The sequence below is a fragment of the Dysidea avara genome, chromosome 15 (genome assembly GCF_963678975.1).
Source record: "Dysidea avara chromosome 15, odDysAvar1.4, whole genome shotgun sequence".
Taxonomy (NCBI): Eukaryota; Metazoa; Porifera; class Demospongiae; order Dictyoceratida; family Dysideidae; genus Dysidea; species Dysidea avara.
The window spans coordinates 7,015,675-7,036,163 of NC_089286.1; the positions used below are offsets into that span (position 1 = coordinate 7,015,675).

Consider the following 20,489-nt stretch of genomic DNA (forward strand, 5'->3'; position numbering starts at 1 on the left):
GAATAAGTTACTTGGAGCACTTAATTTAGCTTCTTATTAGTGCTATCTAGTAAACTGTAGCTAATGGACTTTTGCTCCTGAAAATTTGGACTTGTATACTAAAATTGTGGATCTTTTTGGTTAAATTATGGACCTTTATGCTAAAATTGTGGACCTTTTTACTGAAATTGTGGACCTTTTCTCCAAGAGGGCGGTTCTTCAGAACCCCCGAACCCCCCCTGGCTACGGGCCTGAAAGCGTTACTTGCTTGTTATTCGAAGTGTCCGGAATTAGGCGCATGCTGCATTTTTACACGCTGTTAAATTTCGGCTCATGAATCCTCAGCAGTTGATTGCATAAACGAAATTTGTCCTGCAAATGCACCACGAGATAGGCTTTAAAACGATTACCAGAGTGCACTGCAGTGTTAGAGCGATTTTACTAGAGTGTCCGGAATTATCTTAGCTATTATATAGTGGGTGTGAATGACATGGGATTTGTAGCCCTTTTTTTGTTGGTGCAAAATGGCGTCCCGAGGCGCAATTGACCAGTTGAAAGAATTCACTCTTGAAGGGGTTGAACCGGTTGGAAAGGTTTTGGGAAGAGGCGCCTATGGTAAAGTGTTTACTGTAAAGCACTTGGGGTTGGTTTGTGCTGCTAAAGAGATTCACGCTCTCCTTCTCGACGTCTCTCCGCAAGAGAAGAATGTGATCAAGGATGGCTTTATAAAAGAATGTATACGATGTAACGCTATCCGCCACCCGAATATAGTGCAGTTTTTGGGCGTGTATTACCCCTCTGCTCAGTCAGAACTTCCAATCATGGTGATGGAATTGATGGATACCAGCCTTGACTCCTTTGTGGACAACAACAAATCAAAAATCTCCCTGAAAACAAAATTCTCCATATTACACGACGTATCCCTAGGCTTGAACCATCTCCATGGTCGTAAACCGCCGGTGATTCATCGTGACCTCTCGTCTAACAATGTTTTGCTGAGCAGTCACCTTGTGGCGAAGATAAGTGATTTGGGGATGGCTAAAATAATACGTACTGACAGCAAGCAGAAAAAGAGCAGGTTGACCACAGCCCCAGGAAACCTGCATTTTATGCCACCAGAGACACTTGACGAAACCAACCCAGTGTATGACACTTCTGTAGATGTCTTCTCTTTTGCTGGAATTTCCCTTCATGTTTTCAGTGAAGAATGGCCATCTCCTGCTAATGCAGTGAAAAAGGACCCTAAGACTAAAATGCTTGTGGCTTTATCTGAATCACAGCGACGCCAGGTTTATCTTGATAAGATGACAGGAGGAACTGCAGTACTGAAGCCACTAATAGAGAGGTGTTTGAAGAATGAACCAGTAGAGCGTCCTTTAACAGAAGAGGTGGTGAAAGTGATAGAAGCTCTGAAGGTAATTTGTGCGTGTGTGTGTGTACTGTTAAAACGTAGGTGTTTCTTTCTACAATACTTTCAGGGGTGTTCTAACTGCTGTTATTGTGGTGCTCCCCAGGGGGGTGTTTAGTTACACTCCACAGGGGTGTAATAAATCTCCCTTATGGTGTTCAGCAACATTCTAAACATGTGTTCAACTTAAGGTGGCGCTGAACCGATTAAGTCCAGCCACACAAAACAATTTTGTTTCAACCCACGCGCTTAATGAGCTATTTTAGGGTGGCCCAAAACTTCGCTAGTGTACAACTTAATCAACGCCTAAAAAGCTGTTGTGATAGCCTGTGATGCTTTGGTTTAGCATACAAAGTTTCATGAAATAACACGCCTTCATTTTTCACCTATAAGACTCTCAAGTTTTAACCTGATTTTTAAAATAACTTGGCCAATGAACAACGTAGCGCTAAGCCACTTCGGTCCCAACCATTTCTTACCCTGTAGAAGAATTCTACACTTCCCTTTTCACTGATAACAGCATGGAAAATAGTGGAAACGCACACCCTTAGGCTACAACATTGGCTAACAACTCCATCTAACCCGAATCGCGAAAATTCGAAGCGTACTATTGTAGAGTATCGCTTACCCAATGCCTATACCAAATTTTGATGGTCTGTGGTGCATAATTTTGAAGTTATTTAGCGAGAAAAGAGACAGTCTGGCTAATCAGGGCGCGGTCGTTTAACAGTAATCAGGTATAACAGTAATCACATGATGGCAGCTGGTGCCATTCGCCAGTGAATTAACCAGAGTTGTGACAAGCTAATAAGTGTGAATAACGTTAGTTGTATTAACAAAAGTAGCTGGGCTGTCTGACAGAGTTTGTTCTGTTAGTCAACAGAGATGCATTGCTGTGGTCTATGAATTTTCGCGTTTGTTCACGCATTACCACAAACATGCTGCACAATTAACTTTGTGCGGCTGCCCTTAATCAGTTCAGCGCCACCTTAAAAAAAAAATTTCTTTGTGAAGGTTTTTTGCAGCATCACTAGTGGTACAAGCATTATCACATCTCTGAGGTATCACAATCATCAAAGTAAAAAACTGTAATGGAAATGTAACACAATAATTATAAACTCAGTACACTACATCAATGATTTTGTTCTTCTTTACCACTAAAAGTTACCAATTTGTGTTTATAATCTAATGGTGTCTATTTCGATTGTGGTTTTGGCATTTGTGCTGTAGCACTCCTAAAATTCACAGCATACGCTATCGGTGTAGTATTATTATGTGTAGTGTAATAATGCTATACCAATAATTAGGATATATGCGTGTATTCTTATATATAATTGCATCAAGCACATTGTGTGTCTAAGGGTTGTATCCACCAAGTTACAAATAGTACGAAGCCACACCACCGAAGTGGCCATAAGAAAACAGCAACCTGTTGTATAAGCTGACACTTCATCACACATTGATGCTGTTGGCTTCAATAGCAAGCACAAAGGTGCAAAGACACACAGGTCACAGAAATTAAATTCTGCTGACAAATATAAGTGCTCAAGGTGTGGTGAGGCAAACTACATTGTCTAAGAACAGTGTCCACCAAAGACTGCTACCTGTCGGAAGTGCCACAAACATGGATAGTTTTATTCAGTGTGCCAAAGTACAAAGTCAGTTTCCAATAATGCTCAAGACACCAATGATTCAACAGATGATGGACAGACCTATGATCAATTAATTGGAACTATTAAAGACTCCGATACCCTTCAGATACCAACTGTCACAGCAGGGTCACATCCCTGGAAAGTTACAGTGCCTTTAACACTCTACTGATATAGTTCCACATTGACACTGGAGCAGATGTAACAGTTATCACCGAGAAATTTTACAAGTAGCTTAAGACCCCATGCTACAGTAATGTTCCAAATCTCTAGTTTGTTTAAGTAAAGAAGCTTTGAATGTCTGATGTCAGTTCAAGGGAACCCTTACACATGGAAACAACTCAGTGAAACAGGACAGTTAGGTCGTCAAGGGTCTATGCCAGTGGTTCTCCAGCCATAACAGCCCTGCAACTAGTGAGTAGAGTAAACTCAGTAAAGCAACTGACAGTGGATCAACAGTTGGTCACTAGCATAGGTGGCAGAAAGGGGGGGGGGCTAAGGGGCTGGTAGCCCCCCTCAGAATGATACCACTCCAAAAGTATCCTTCTTGGAGTAGGGCTGAAAACCGCGATAAAGATCGAGATACTCTAATAGAGCAGTCACTTTAATAAAGCAGTCACAGTATTAGAGCAGTGTGTAGCGAGCTATGTAAGGATTTTTATGTAGTTTATCGTTTATGAATATGTAGCTGGTAGGGTGGGTAGCTATTTTCAGCTGGTTGTGACCTTTTTTTTTTTTTTGGTCCCACCATACCAGAGACAATGTAGTACTTCATCCTCATTTCCAAGTCTGGGTCAGCCCAGCCCCCAGCCCCCCCCCCCCCCCCCCCCCCCTCATATCAACTACTTCCTCCGTCCCTGGTCACTAGGTATTTGGTCAAACCCAGCTGAACATGACCAACAGTTGAAGGCTGTTCTTGAGAGGATTAAGAAAGCTGGTGCTATACCCTGAATGCTAACAAGTGTGGATTTTCTATTAACAAGGTCAAACTTTTGGGGCAGGTCATTGACACTGCCGGTGTATACCCTGGCCCAGAGAAAGTTTACAGTGGTTAAAGGCACCTATTTAAGTGACAGAACTATGTAGATTTCTTGGTATGGTGACCTACCTGGGCAAGTTTACTTAAAATTTCTCCCAAAAAGTGAAGCCGCTCAGAGATTTACTAAGCAAAAAGAATCAGTGGGTTTGGGGTGATACCCAACAGACGGCTTTTCTCCAGATTAAACAATAGCTCAGTGATTAGCTTTGTATGATCCCAGTAGAGATACCATAGTCTCTGCTGACACATGTCCGTTTGGCTTTAGGGGAGTAGTACTAGCTCAGCGACAGGAGGACCAACAATGGAAACCTGTAGCCTATGCTTCCAGAGCATTGACCCCTACCAAAGAGATGTACGCTCAAGTTGAGAAGGAGGTGTTGGGGATCATATGGGCCTGTGAAGGAATATCTAGTGGGGATGCAGTTTCAAGTAGAAATTGACCATAAGCCCTTGGCTTATTTGCTCGGAGAGAAAACCCTTGAGGATTTATCTCCCAGACTGCAATGCTTCTGCATGCATATGATGTGGTACAAGTTCACAATTTCCTACCTCCCAGGGAAGGAACTAACAGTTGCTGACACTCTCTCTAGGGCACCCACCTCCTCGGCATCTCCAGCCGACCTTTAGTTCCATCAGGATACTGAGATGCATGTGAACTTGATCCTGGAAAATCATCATTGAGCAGCATTTGGTGGAGCAACAACAAGATGATAAAACCTGTCAGCAGGTGAAACATTTTTGCCAATCAAGTTGGCCCTCAAAGCACTAAGTTAAGGGCACACTTAAAGTTTACCTTCCTTTTGCAGCTGAGCTTACCATACAGAAGGCTTGTTAATACATAATAGCCGCATTGTGTTTCCAAAGCTACCAAGGCAGAAAGTGACAAGTGATTTGTGTACTATCAAATATGTTAACTACCTACTCGTGATTGACTAATTTTTGTGATATATTGAAGTTGCCAAACTGACACAAAACGTCCAATGCCATCACAACACATTTGAAGTCTATCTTGGCAAGACACGGAATCCCCCAAGAAGTAATTACAGACAGTGGACCACAGTATTCCTCTAAAGAGTTTTGTCAGTTTGCCAAACTCCTTTTATACAAACAATCAGCAGTCCCCACTTTCCATAGTCAAACAGTGAGTCAGAAAGAGAGGTGCAAACTGTGCAGATGTTACTGAAAAGGGAAGATGATTTGTATCTTGCCCTTCTATCATACAGAACACCCCTCTACCTACCAATGATTCCAGTCCAGCTGAACTACTAATGAATCGTAAATTAAGAAGCACATTGCCAACTACGGAGCATGAACTGAGATCAAAATTACCTGACTACTCTAAGGTAGGGCTGAGCGATAGTGAAATTTTCACTGTCCGAACGATATCAAGGCACTGTTCACGATAGACAATAGTAAAACGATAGTGATAATTCACCTATTTCCTATTAGTTGCCTTCAAAGAGAGTTGTAAGGAGGGATATACCCACGCATGTATTTTGCATAAGATATTAAACTGCCTTTTAGGCTGATTCTTGTTCCAAAAAGTCATTATTTTAAATATTTTGCAGATATTTCTCCGTATTTTACTTGTTAATTACTGTCCGATAGTAACTTTTCAAGCGATATAGGCGATACCTATAGTGATACTATCCCAATATTCCGATATGCACATACTATCCCCCAGCCCTACTCTAAGGTCAAGGAGACAGAAACAACAAGGCGTAAGAAGTAGTGGTGTGCAGTATAAGAAGTTTTCTTATCACAATTATTGGACACAACACATCACGATACGATAATATCTAGCATACAACATTGTAAGCTCTTTTATCAAAAAAGTGGTACAGTGTACAATGACATTTGGGTATACTTTTCTCTAATTAAAGCTAAAAATCTATACCTAGGCTTATATCACGATATACAGATTCTTTATCATATCACGATATAAAAAAATTATCACGATATTGTGATATATGTCACATATCGCATATCACTAGTGAAAGCAGAAAGTGAACTTTGACATTGGACATAAGGCCCATAACTTAAATAGTGAGGATATCTGGTCACAAATGTACTGGAAAAGTTGTCTCTGAAGTTGATCCAAGATTTTATGCAGTACAAATGTTGTAAGGAACACTCAGATGAAATCACTGCCAATTTATTGTGTCGCTAACAACTTCTGAAGTTGAATTAGACATGATCCCAGACATACCTACTAGCAAGAATTCATAATATTATATATGAACTCTTGCTACTAATGAATCTGCTAGCAAGCAACCAATTATAAGTAAATAGTCTTCACAACCATCTTTGCTTTCTGTACCACCAAGTGATGGAATGGTATGCAGTATGCAGTAGGAGTGGACGCACTTCTAGGTGTCCGCAGCACTATAGACCGGAAAACAACTAACTTTTCTGTTATGATGTTTTATGGTTATAACATGTAGCTTGTAAGATAACTTGTAGTTAGTAGGCAATGTGTACGTAGTTGTGTGTAACAAACCCTTAATTAAGGGGATGTAGTATAAGCATATGTAGTACAATAATGGTGTACTAATGATTAGTATATATATGGTACACGTGTATTAATTGTATTGAGCACGTTGTGTGTCTAAGGGTTGTATCCACAGAATCACAAATAGTACGATCGGTGCATTAGAACACCCTGGTTTGGGTATAGTAGAACATCTCTACTTGGGTGAAATTGAACACCTCAGTTTGAACAGTTTGTGTATGTGTATGTATGCATATGTGCGTGCGTGTGTGTTTACCTTGATAGATGCAAATTATCTAAATATGTAGGTATCACAGTACGTACTGTATAGTAGAAACCACAAAGAAGTGGATATAGCTGATCAAAAAGCATCACCCAAAAGCCAGCCTCACTTTTCCTTGATGACGGTGAGGCAGTATTGATTAGGTAAAACTAAACCCAAACAAGCCTTCAAATCGACCCGTAAGGTTTACAACAAGTTGCTACAGAACTTTTTTTTTTAATTATTTAACAGAATTTTCTACTGACTGACTGATAGTGTTGCACCGATATCCAAATTAGTCGATTATTCTGATATTCAGTATTAAGCAACAGAATTAACCGATACCTATAACCAATCCCATATACACTATAACACTAGCACTCATCCTCGTTATTATGTAACTTTTACTTGTGGTATACATCTAACTTTACATTGTAGCCTAGAATGAGCTTTATATCAATATTATATCACTAATATGAATCATTTATCATGGTAAACAGGTTTTAAGTACATTTTACTACTGCTATACAGTTGAGACAAGTGGCTGATACTAAAAAACCTTGGGCATGGCCTAGTTTACTATGGACATGGCTTGTAGTCACTGCTAAACCATCAAAGCATAACTTAATTAAAATGCCAAATAACTTATGTCTAGCCTCCCCCACATCATTATACCACACAGCACAGTGGAGGTTAATATTGGGTTTGATTTCATCAAAACCAATTAATCAACTAGTAGCTAATATCGGTCCGATACTGATTATTGAACCGATTATCGGTGCAACACTACTGACGGACCGACTGACTGATACCATCAGACAAGCGTAACTCGATAACAGCTAAAGCTGCAGGCTTTGCCTCTGATATCAGCAAACACACCCGTATTCTTGTTCAGTACACAATATAACATACCAACAATGTAAAATTAACGTCTACACTACTACATAACCAAGAGAAAAGGCCAGTGAACAGGCTGTTTACATCTTTAAAACTAGCCCACCGTAACGAGGATAGACGAAATTATTTATGCGCGTTTCTAATCCATGTTACGTATAATATCTATGATGTGAGTAATGCTCTAGGATACTTATGTCAGGTGGGTCTTGATGTAAAAAAATTGTAAAAATGCTGAAGTTTCTGCGTTCATGTAGAGTAGACCACTGGAGATCATTTATCATTTCAGATATACTATTTGTTAGTCTTTGACCCACCTCGTACCATTTCAGTGCTGACAATTAAGTGTTGTTGGTATGGATCCCATACGACATTTTGCATATTATTCCAGTATCAGACTCACTAATGTAGTGTATGTAGCAACTTTAACGGATAGTTCACACTAGTGTAATGTTTGTTTCACAAAATTTAATGTCTTGCTTGCCTTATTGATTACTTTTGAATGTGTTTAGACCATGACATGGAGTTATGTAGTAGTACACCTAGGTATTTATGTTTTTTCCACTGACTGCAAGAGTGTATTATTGATAGAATAGGAAGCCAAGGATGGTGATAAAGATCAAGAGTAACACGTTTGGCAGGGTTCAATATGCCACTGTTCCACTTAAAGTGTTCAAGTCTTAATTGTAAATGATCATGATCTTCAAGTGTCTTGATAACTCTGTATAGAAACACAGTCATCAGTGAATAAACAGATAGATGAAGTAATTCCAGAACTTATATCATTAATGTACAATAAAAATGGGATTATTATTACTAGGCCCAGGGCACAAACAACCAAGTACAACCACCAAAGGGACAGTCGGCATGTACAAACAGTGCATGACCAGTACAGTGTGTGTGGGTGGAAAAGATGCACACACAGTAAACATAAGTGATAATATACGCAATTACACTCCGGAGGGCCTGCTACTATTACGTTGTCTTGATAACCCTACCGTGGAAAACCACATCGTGCGTTGTCGCCTCTCCTACATGATTTTCTCAAGTTGAGGTACAAGTGCATACTCTCACATCTATGGCATTGAATTTCATGACTGCAAGCAATGAAGCATAAACATCCATTAACCAGTCCATAAAGTTTAGTATCTCTACGAAATTTTTGTCACATGATTCTCCTCATGTTAAAATGATGTTTAATGAGGATGAATCAGGATACTGGATTAAGACATGGCTGCTGGAGTTCCAAGAGCAGACGTTAGTGATAAACGTTCTGTAACTGGAAACTTTTATGTGAGTTATTTTTAATGTGAGGTGGACCGTATGTCCTAAAATAATCACATGGCGCCGTGGACACACTGCAAGTTGAAATTAAATTTCGGAGAACAAACAGCTGCATGTAGCTGATCACTGTGAAAGATGGCAATACCTTTGGCATCACTGAAGATGGAAATAATTCAGTTATAGCAAGCCAGGTAAAGGATGAACAGAAGCACACAATAATAATACAAGCACACAATAAACAAACAATCATTTTAACATGAAACATACTCTTAATCTCATGGGCTTTAAGTCTTCTCACAGGTCCCTAGTGGAATAGCATTCACAGAATAATCTTGTTCTTCACGTGGAGCACATCCACTGGCACCTGGCATGGTGACATGGAACTCCCTGTGCCACCTGAAAACAGCTTAGCGAAAATGTACTCTTAATCTCATAGGCTTTAAGCCTTCTCACAGGTCCCTAATAGAATAGCATTCACAGAGTAATCTTGTTCTTCACGTGGAGCAACTCCACTGGCACCTGGCATGGTGACTTGGAACTCCCTGAGCCACCTGAAAACAGCTTAGCAAATAAAGAGGCACTAGCTACAAACAGTGAGTAGTCCAGTGGCTTTTCTCCATGGTCACTAATCCTTCCACTGTGGTCATCGTGGATACAGGCATGGCACTTAATTAGCTGTTTTGTACTGGGAATTATATAGAATTACATGTCCGTTCGCAGTGTTGGGAAAGTTACTTTGTAAAAGTAACTAGTTACATATTCATATTACTTGCAACTGAACTATTTAGTTAGACCAAATTGGAGAGCTGAACTAACCTTAAATGTCCGGCAAGTTCTCCTGCCAATAAAGAAGACAAATATATGAAAGGAGACCTCGGTGACGTGTCTAGTCTGTGCCAAAGAAGCTACTGGTGGTGTCTTTGAATGCTCGTGGTGTGAAGTAATTCAGCACACAAGTTGTAGTAGTTTCTCTACTGAGCAGTGTAACACTATAACAAATATAGCCAGTGTTAATATTGTATTCTTGTGCACCTCCTGCTTGAGAGCTCTGTCCATTGCGGTAAAACAATATAATAATCAGTTGCACATTGTAAACCACACAGAGTCTCAAATCAACAACCATCAAAAAACCAACCTAACAACTATTAATAGAATTCATGAGAAAACCAGCCGTAAGATACTTGATTTCACTGCTAAGTTGATCATGAGTAGTGTGTCATCTTTGAACAGTCAGTTATATTAAGTGCTATCCTACTAGGGACCTGTGAGAAGGCTAGGCCTGTAAATACAGGGAGTCAAAAACATGTAACTGTTGCAAAAGAAAGTTAACCAATTATTGCAGTCACTTGACCAGGGGATCAGTTATCGGTTGAAGTGGGAACGTCATATGATAAAGCACCAGCTACTAAAGAATTGCTTACCCAGTTGGCTTCTGCCATGATATCTGACCAGCAAGAGAAAGGAGGTATCAATTGAATGTTGTCATACATAACATTGAAGAATCCTCATCTGACTCATCTCTCGCTAGAAACCAAGATGATTTTGAAAAGTTTGCCTCTATTATATATAAATACTTAGCTATAAAATATTCTGTCACAAATGCTCTGAGACTTGGCAAAAAGCTATAAGGGGTTAAGCTGTGGCTACTCATAATCACATTGGCTATACTATCCAAGAGAAGAAATCTATACTCCGTAGTAAAATTCGCTTGTACAAGGAAAATAACCCCCAAGAAATTAAGAAGATTTTCATTACCCCCAACTTGACACCAGCTGAAAAAAAGAAAAACTAGAAGAGTTGGCTAACCTTAACAAGGAGGATAGAAAATACATGAATAATAATGCAAAGAGGTGCCCATCAACTCCCTCTAGCTGCACTAATAATTATATCCCCTCTAGTGATTATACTAATCAAACAGGTCACAAATATTTTAAATTATTATCAACCAATTTTAGGGATATTAAATCAAAGCTTGAATCATTCATGTGTATTATTAATAAAGAAGCCCTCCATTTTATTGCTGGAACAGAATCCTAGTTAAATTCTTCAGTTTTTTCTAATGAAGTTTTTCCTAATAATTATCACATTTTTCGTAAGGACAGATTAGATGGATATGGAGGTGTATTTTTCCTGCCTTAATTACTTTTATTGTAGTCAAATTGATGTTTCCACACCATGTGAAGCATTGGCTTGTAAGATTGACCTTTCTAAGAGTGGCAAACTGATTGTTCTTACAGCATATATACCTCCCAACAGTGATAGAGAATCAAGACACACGGTAGTGTGTCGTGCGGCCCAAGAAGCCGGCGCGCAACACCCGTCAGTATATTGACAGGAAGAAAGAAAACACAATTTTCGTACCTCCGTAGCTCTGTGCTGCCTTGATGAAACAAGACGATTTTTGCTGTGGACACTCCCCCACCTTCAGCACTCCACATTCCAAATTGGAGCGAAATCGCTTAAAGCGTTCCCGAGATATGCGACTTCAAAAATTGGCTTAGTTTCTTCGTTTTTTTTTTCTTATTATTTTTCTTCCTCTTTTCGCACACTTACAAAAACTGCTATAAAATGCGAACACCATATCCGATTGCCTTGAAATTTGGCACACTGAAGGGGAGTATAACGGAGCATCTCTGTACCAACTTTGGCTACGATACGATAAACAGGAAAATAGTTATGATTGATTATTCACAAAAAATAACACCAATATGTTGTCACGCCTACAGGGTAAACTGCATATGGGAAGAAGCTGAAAATCGGTGGGTGAATAGGTTAACTATTGAACCTCAAACCTTTTGTGGTTTGAAAGAAATCGAGCTAAAAACCAGGAAGATACAACGAAAAAACCAACAGTGTGTAAAATTATGCAATCGAGATTAGCTAATAAAAAACAACTACTTGCCACGCCTACAAGATAAACCGCTTGGGGTAATGCTTTGAAAATCGCTGTATAGATGGAGTAATCATCTTAGAAAGGCTCTTGATTGGTGTAGAAGAATCAGACTTAAAGCCACGGAGTTATAACACAAAATCCAACTTGGTGAAGCAAGTGCGAGATCGAGATACTCTAATAGAGCAGTCATCCTAATAGAGCAGTCACCCTGAAGAGAATTCAAGAGATCAGCTAGAAACAAGTAACCTATATAGAGATCAGCTAGAAACAAGTCACCTTGTAGAGAGATCAGCTACAAACAATTCACCCTGTAGAGAGATCAGCTATAAGAAGTTACATTGTAGGGAGTTCATGCAACTATGGGAAGAGATAGTTCAGCTAGAAGAAATTACCTTGTAGAGTTCAGCTACAAAGAAACCACCATGTAGAGAGTTCAACTACAAACAAATCGCCCTGTAGAGAGATCAGTAGAAGAAGTTACCTTGTAGAGAGTTCAGCTACAAACAAATCTCCCTGTAGAGAGATCAGCTAGAAGAAGTTTCCTTGTAGAGAGTTCAGCTACAAAAAATCACACTGTAGAAAGATCAGCTAAAAGGAGTCACCTTGTAGAGAGTTCAGTTACAAAGAAACCACCATGTAGAGAGTTCAGCTACAAACTAGTGACCTTGTAGAGATCTCAGCTAAAAGAAATTACCTTGTAGAGAGTTCAGCTACAAAGAAACCATCATGTAGAGAGTTCAGCTGCAAACAAATCACCTGTAGAGAGTTCAGCTACAAACAAATCTCCCTGTAGAGAGATCAGCTAGAAGAAATTTCCTTGTAGAGAGTTCAGCTACAAACAAATCACCCTCTAGAAAGATCAGCTAGAAGAAGTCACCTTGTAGAGAGTTCAGCTACAAACTAGTGACCTTGTAGAGACATCAGTTACTTTATAGAGAGTACAGCTACAAAGAAACCATCATGTAGAGAGTTCAGCTGCAAACAAGTCACCTGTAGAGAGTTCAGCTACAAACAAATCTCCCTGTAGAGAGATCAGCTAGAAGAAGTTTCCTTGTAGAGAGTTCAGCTACAAACAAATCACCCTGTAGAGAGATCAGCTAGAAGAAGTAACCTTGTAGTTCAGTTACAAAGAAACCATCATGTAGAGAGTTCAGCTACAAACTAGTGACCTTGTAGAGACATCAGCTAAAAGAAGTTACCTTATAGAGAGTTCAGCTACATAGAAACCATCATGTAGAGAGTTCAGCTGCACCTGTAAAGAGTTCAGCTACAAACAAATCTCTGTACAGAGATCAGCTAGAAAAGGTTCCTTGTAGAGAGTTCAGCTACAAACAAATCACCCTGTAGAAAGATCAGCTAGAAGAAATTACCTTGTAGAGAGTTCAGCTACAAAGAAACCATCATGTAGAGAGTTCAGCTGCAAACAAATCACCTGTAGAGAGTTCAGCTACAAACAAATCTCCCTGTAGAGAGATCAGCTAGAAGAACTTACCTTGTGGAGAGTTCAGCTACAAAGAAACCATCATGTAGAGAGTTCAGCTGCAAACAAATCACCTGTAGAGAGTTCAGCTACAAACAAATCTCCCTGTAGAGAGATCAGCTAGAAGAACTTACCTTGTGGAGAGTTCAGCTACAAAGAAACCATCATGTAGAGAGTTCAGCTGCAAACAAATCATCTGTAGAGAGTTCAGCTACAAACAAATCTCCCTGTAGAAAGATCAGCTAGAAGAACTTACCTTGTGGAGAGTTCAGCTACAAAGAAACCATCAAGTAGAGAGTTCAGCTACAAATAAATCTCCCTGTAGAGAGATCAGCTAGAAGAAGTTACCTTGTAGAGAGCTCAGCTACAAACAAATCACCCTGTAGAAAGATCAGTTAGAAGAAGTTACCTTGTAGAGAGTTCAGCTAGAAAGAAACCATTTTGTAAAGAGCTCAGCTGCAAACAAACCACCTGTACAGAATTCAGCTACAAACAAATCACGCTGTAGAGAGATCAGCTAGAAGAAACCACCATGTAGAGAGTTCAGTTACAAAGAAACCATCATGTAGAGAGTTCAGCTGCAAACAAATCACCTGTAGAGAGTTCAGCTACAAACAAATCTCCCTGTAGAGAGAACAGCTAGAAGAAGTTTCCTTGTAGAGAGTTCAGCTACAAACAAATCACCCTATAGAAAGATCAGTTAGAAGAAGTCACCTTGTAGAGAGTTCAGTTACAAAGAAACCACCATGTAGAGAGTTCAGCTACAAACTAGTGACCTTGTAGAGACATCAGTTACCTTGTAGAGAGTTCAGCTACAAAGAAACCATCATGTAGAGAGTTCAGCTGCAAATAAATCACCTGTAGAGAGTTCAGCTACAAACAAATCTCCCTGTAGAAAGATCAGCTAGAAGAAGTCATCTTGTAGAGAGTTCAGCTACAAAGAACTATCATGTAGAGAGTTGAGCTGCAAACAAATCACCTATAGAGAGTTCTGCTACAAACAAATCTCCCTGTAGAGTGATCAGCTAGAAGAAATTACCTTGTAGAGAGTTCAGTTACAAAGAAACCACCATGTAGAGTGTTCAGCTGCAAAGAAATCACCCTGTAGAAAATTCAGCTGCGAACAAATTGCCCTGTAGAAAGATCAGTAAGGAGAAGTTACCTTGTAGAGAGTTCAGCTACAAAGAAACCATTCTGTAAAGAGCTCAGCTGCAAACAAATCACCTGCACAGAATTTAGCTACAAACAAATCACCCTGTAGAGAGATCAGCTACAAACAATTCACCCTGTAGAGAGAGCAGCAAGAAGAAGTCACCTTGTAGAGTGTTCAGTTACAAAGAAACCACCATGAAGAGTTCTGTAATAAATATCTAATCCAAAACAGCCAAGCTGTAAAAAAAGTGTGCGGCCCTCAAAAAGGCTATGGTGAAAAAAGATGTGAAATCCAAGGTGGCGGCCAAGAAATGGCTGTGATGGTAGGTTAATGGTAAAAATTTTAATAATAACAATTCAGGTGAATTTTGGTACCGCTTGGTCAATTGGCACAAAATTCACCTGAATTGTCGTTATTAAAATTTTTTACCATTAACCTACCATCACAGCCATTTCTTGGCCGCTACCTTGGATTTCACATCTTTTTTCACCATAGCCTTTTTGAGGGCCGCACACTTTTTTTACAGCTTGGCTGTTTTGGATTAGATTTCACTTCTTTTTGTATTTGTATACCCCAAAGCCGGCCTATGGCCTGCTTTGGGACTTTTTTAACCTACCTTTTTTTCTTTACCACAGGAAGAAGAAAAGATGAAGCAGATGTACCTTAAATATTTCTGATTTAATCAGTAAATGTACAAATTATATATATATATAATACATATATTTATTACAGAACTGTCCATGGTGGTTTCTGTATAACTGAACACTCTTCAAGGCAACTTCTTCTAGCTGATCTCTCTACAGGGTGATTTGTTTGTAGCTGAACTATCAACAAGGTAACTTCTTCTAGCTGTTCTCTCTACAGGGTGATTTATTTGTAGCTGGATTCTGTACAGGTGATTTTTTTGCTGCTGAGCTCTTTACAGAATGGTTTCTTTGTAGCTGAACTCTCTACAAGGTAACTTCTTCTAACTGATCTCTCTACAGGGAGATTTGTTTGTAGCTGAACTCTCTACAAGTGATTAGTTTGCAGCTGAACTATCTAGATGATGGTTTCTTTGTAGCTGAACTCTCTACAAGGTAATTTCTTCTAGCTGAACTCTCTACATGGTGGTTTCTTTGTAGCTGAACTCTCTACAAGATAACTTCTTCTAACTGATCTTTCTCAGGGCAATTTGTTTGTGGCAGAATTTTCTACAGGGTGATTTCTTTGCAGCTGAACTCTCTACATGGTGGTTTCTTTTTACTGTAGCTGAACTCTCTACAAGGTAATTTCTTCTAGCTGATCTCTCTACAGGGTGATTTGTTTGTAGCTGAATTCTATACAGGTGATTTGTTTGCAGCTGAGCTCTTTACAGAATGGTTTCTTTGTAGCTGAACTCTCTACAAGGTAACTTCTTCTAACTGAACTCTCTACAGGGAGATTTGTTTACAGCTGAACTCTCTTCATAATGGTTTCTTTGTAGCTGAACTCTCTACAAGGTAACTTCTTCTAGCTGAACTCCCTACATGGTGGTTTCTTTGTAGCTGAACTCTCTACAAGGTGAATTCTTCTAGCTGATCTTTCTACAGGGTGATTTGTTTGTAGCTGAATTCTGTACAGGTGATTTGTTTGCAGCTGAGCTCTTTACAGAATGGTTTCTTTGTAGCTGAACTCTCTACAAGGTAACTTCTTCTAACTGAACTCTCTACAGGGAGATTTGTTTGCAGCTGAACTCTCTTCATGATGGTTTCTTTGTAGCTGAACTCTCTACAAGGTAACTTCTTCTAGCTGAACTCCCTACATGGTGGTTTCTTTGTAGCTGAACTCTCTACATGTGATTTGTTTGCAGCTGAACTCTCCACATGATGGTTTCTTTAAATTTGTAGCTGAACTCTCTACAAGGTAACTTCTTCCAGCTGATCTCTCTACAGGGTGATTTGTTTGTAGCTGAATTCTGTACAGGTGATTTGTTTGCAGCTGAGCTCTTTACAGAATGGTTTCTTTGTAGCTGAACTCTCTACAAGATAACTTATTCTAACTAAACTCTCTACAGGGAGATTTGTTTGCAGCTGAACTCTCTTCATGATGGTTTCTTACTAGCTGAACTCTCTACAAGGTGACTTCTTCTAGCTGATCTTTCTACAGGGTGATTTGTTTGTAGCTGAACTCTCTACAAGGTAACTTCTTCTAGCTGATTTCTCTACAGGGTGATTTGTTTGTAGCTGAACTATCAACAAGGTAACTTCTTCTAGCTGAATTCTGTACAGGTGATTTGTTTGCAGCCGAGCTCTTTACAGAATGGTTTCTATGTAGCTGAACTCTTTACAAGGTAACTTCTTCTAGCTGATGTCTCTACAGGGCCACTAGTTTGTAAATGAATTCTCTACATGGTGGTTTCTTTGTAACTGAACTCTCTACGAGGTAACTTCTTCTAGCTGATCTTTCTATAGGGTGATTTGTTTGTAGCTGAATTCTGTACAGGTGATTTGTTTGCAGCTGAGCTCTTTACAGAATGGTTTCTTTGTAGCTGAACTCTCTACAAGGTAGCTTTTTCTAGCTGATGTCTCCACAAGGTCACAAGTTTGTAGCTACATGGTAGTTTCTTTGTAACTGAACTCTCTACTAGGTAACTTCTTCTAGCTTATCTCTCTACAGGGAGATTGGTTTGTAGCTGAACTCTCTACAGTTGATTTGTTTGCAGCTGAACTCTCCACATGATGGTTTCTTTGTAGCTGAACTCTCTACAAGGTAACTTCTTCTAGCTGATCTCTCTACAGGGTGATTTGTTTGTAGCTGAACTATCAACAAGGTAACTTCTTCTAGCTGATTTCTCTACAGGGTGATTTGTTTGTAGCTGAATTCTGTACAGGTGATTTGTTTGCAGCTGAGCTCTTTACAGAATGGTTTCTTTGTAGCTGAACTCTTTACAAGGTAACTTCTTCTAGCTGATGTCTCTACAAGGTCACTAGTTTGTAAACGAATTCTCTACACGGTGGTTTCTTTGTAACTGAACTCTCTACAAGGAAACTTCTCCTAGCTGATCTCTCTACAGGGAGATTTGTTTGTAGCTGAACTCTCTACAGGTGATTTGTTTGCAGCTGAACTCTCCACATGATGGTTTCTTTGTAGCTGAATTCTCTACAAGGTAACTTCTTCTAGCTGATCTCTCTACAGGGTGATTTGTTTGTAGCTGAATTCTGTACAGGTGATTTGTTTGCAGCTGAACTCTTCACAGAATGGTTTCTATGTAGCTGAACTCTTTACAAGGTAACTTCTTCTAGCTGATATCTCTACAGGGTCACTAGTTTGTAAATGAATTCTCTACATGGTGGTTTCTTTGTAACTGAACTCTCTACAGGTGATTTGTTTGCAGCTGAACTCTCTACATGATGGTTTCTTTGTAGCTGAACTCTCTACAAGGTAACTTCTTCTAGCTGATCTCTCTACAGGGCGATTTGTTTGTAGCTGAACTCTCTACATTGTGGTTTCTTTGTAGCTGAACTCTACAAGGTGATTTCTTCTAGCTGAATTATCTCTTTCTATAGTTGCATGAATTCCCTACAAGGTAATTTCTTCTAGCTGATCTCTCTACAGGGTGAATTGTTTGTGGCTGATCTCTCTACAGGGTGACTTGTTTGTAGCTGATCTGTATACAGGTTACTTGTTTCTAACTGATCTCTTGAACTCTCTTCGGATGACTGCTCTATTAGGATGACTGCTCTATTAGAGTATCTCGATCTCGCACTTGCTACACCAAGTTGGATTTCGTGTTATCACTCCGTGGCTTTAAGTCTGATTCTTCTACACCATTGAAGAGCCTTTCTAAGATGATAACTCCATCTGTACAGCGATTTTCAAAGCATTATCCCAACCGGTTTACCTGGTAGGCGTGGCAAGCAGTCGTTTTTTATTAGCTAATCTCAATTGCGTAATTGTTACACACTGTTGGTTTTTTCGTTGTATCTTCCTGGTTTTTAGCGTGATTTCTTTCAAACCACAAAAGGTTTGAGGTTCAATAGTTAACCTATTCACCCACCGAGTTTCAGCTTCTTCCCATACGCGGTTTACCCTGTAGGCGTGACAACATATTGGTGTTATTTTTTGTGAATAATCGCTCATAACTCTTTGCCTGTGTATCGTATTCCAGCCAAAGTTGGTACAGAAATGCGCCTTTATACCCCCCTTCTGTGTGCCAAGTTTCAAGGCGATTGGATATGGCGTTCGTGTTTTATAGCAGTTTTTGTAAGTGTGCGAAAAGAGGAAGAAAAATAAGAAGAAAAAAAAAACGAAGAAACTAAGCCAATTTTTGAAGTCGCATATCTCGGGAACGCCTGAAGCGATTTCGCTCAAATTTGGAATGTGAAGTGCTGAAGGTGGAGGGAGTGTCCACAGCAAAAATCGTCCTGTTTCATCAAGGCAGCACAGAGCTACGGAGGTGCGAAAATTGCGTTTTCTTTCTTCCTGTCAATATACTCACGGGTGTTACGCGCCGGCTTCTTGGGCCGCACGACACACTACCGTGTGTCTTGATATGTATTATATATATAATTTGTACATTTACTGAAATATTTAAAGTACATCTGCTTCATCTTTTCTTCTTCCTGTGGTAAAGAAAAAAAGACAGGTTAAAAAAGCCCCAAAGCCGGCCATAGGCCGGCATTGGGGTATACAAATACAAAAAGAAATGAAAACTAATCCAAAACAGCCAAGCTTAACCTACCATCACATCCATTTCTTGGCCGCCACTTTGGATTTCACTTTTTTTTTCACCATAGCCTTTTTGATGGCCACACTGTTTTTTTACAGCTTGGCTGTTTTGGATTAGATATATGTATAATCTATGTCAATTTATTGAGGAAATTCACAACAAGTGTATAGATGATGTGATGTGATAACTGGAGACTTCAATTTACCCAATATTAATTGGGATCTGAACAGTGTAACTAGTAACGCATACCCATTGGATATATGTAATATGCTAATTGATATATGTGACCGGGCCTGCGATAATAGGGCATGTGGGCACATGATTTTTGCCTACTTTTTCACACTTTCATCACTCATAACAGTTTGTACCATTACGCTATGGCATTGCAATTTTCAGCTCGTAGTAAGTGGTTCATTGGCATCATGATGCAAGTTACAGAATGGAAATGTACTTTTCCGGTACTGAGATATGACCTGTAGAGTGATGGGGTGTAGTTTGTGCACACATGCCCTGTTTTGGCAGACCTGGTCACATATTCAGTATTGGTGGCTTTTCCCAATTAGTTACAACACCTACTCGAGGCCAAAATATTTTGTACTTGTTTGCAACTACTTTAATTGAATGTTTAAGTATTACATCTGGGTTGAGTGACCACAAGATCATCAATGTAGAATCCTGTTTATCTGCTGTAGTTGTACAACCTAAACCTCATAAAGTATATCTGTGGAACAGAGCTAATTTTCAAAATATAAATGAGATAATGTCAATTTTCTAACTCTTTCATACAAAGCCACATCATCGATACTCCCATACAAGAATTATGGAATATTTTAAGACACAATGTGAAACCTGTTTGAATTTGATACCAACTAAATCACTCTTCAGCTCCATCAAGCACCCTTGGATTACCACATCTATCAGACATCTGTCTAATAAGAAAAAGCGTCTGTATAACAAAGCCTGTTCATTTCAGTCTGAAATAGAGTGGTCTGTTTGTAAGGAAATTAAAAAACTCAGCATGTCAAAAGGCTCATGATAGTTATGTTTCAAATCTCATCAGTTTAGCAGTAATAATAATAAAATACTTTATTAGAGTTACTTTATTATTATCAAGACACACGGTAGTGTGTCGTGCGGCCCAAGAAGCCGGCGCGTAACACCCGTGAGTATATTGACAGGAAGAAAGAAAACGCAATTTTTGCACCTTCGTAGCTCTGTGCTGCCTTGATGAAACAAGACGATTTTTGCTGTGGACACACCCTCCAAC

The 20,489-nt window shown here is 39.4% G+C and overlaps 1 protein-coding gene across 2 annotated transcripts in view; it reads left to right on the plus strand.

The window, feature by feature from the left end:
• Positions 1-475: 475 nt before the first annotated feature.
• The window catches only part of LOC136245649 (uncharacterized), a 71,882-nt gene continuing 51,868 nt past the window's right edge, over positions 476-20,489 (plus strand). For both annotated transcript variants that reach the window (XM_066037148.1, XM_066037149.1), the window contains exon 1: positions 476-1,394. In XM_066037148.1, the coding sequence (XP_065893220.1) occupies positions 504-1,394 (891 nt within the window). In that variant the 5' untranslated portion in view covers positions 476-503. The remainder of the gene's footprint in view (positions 1,395-20,489) is intronic.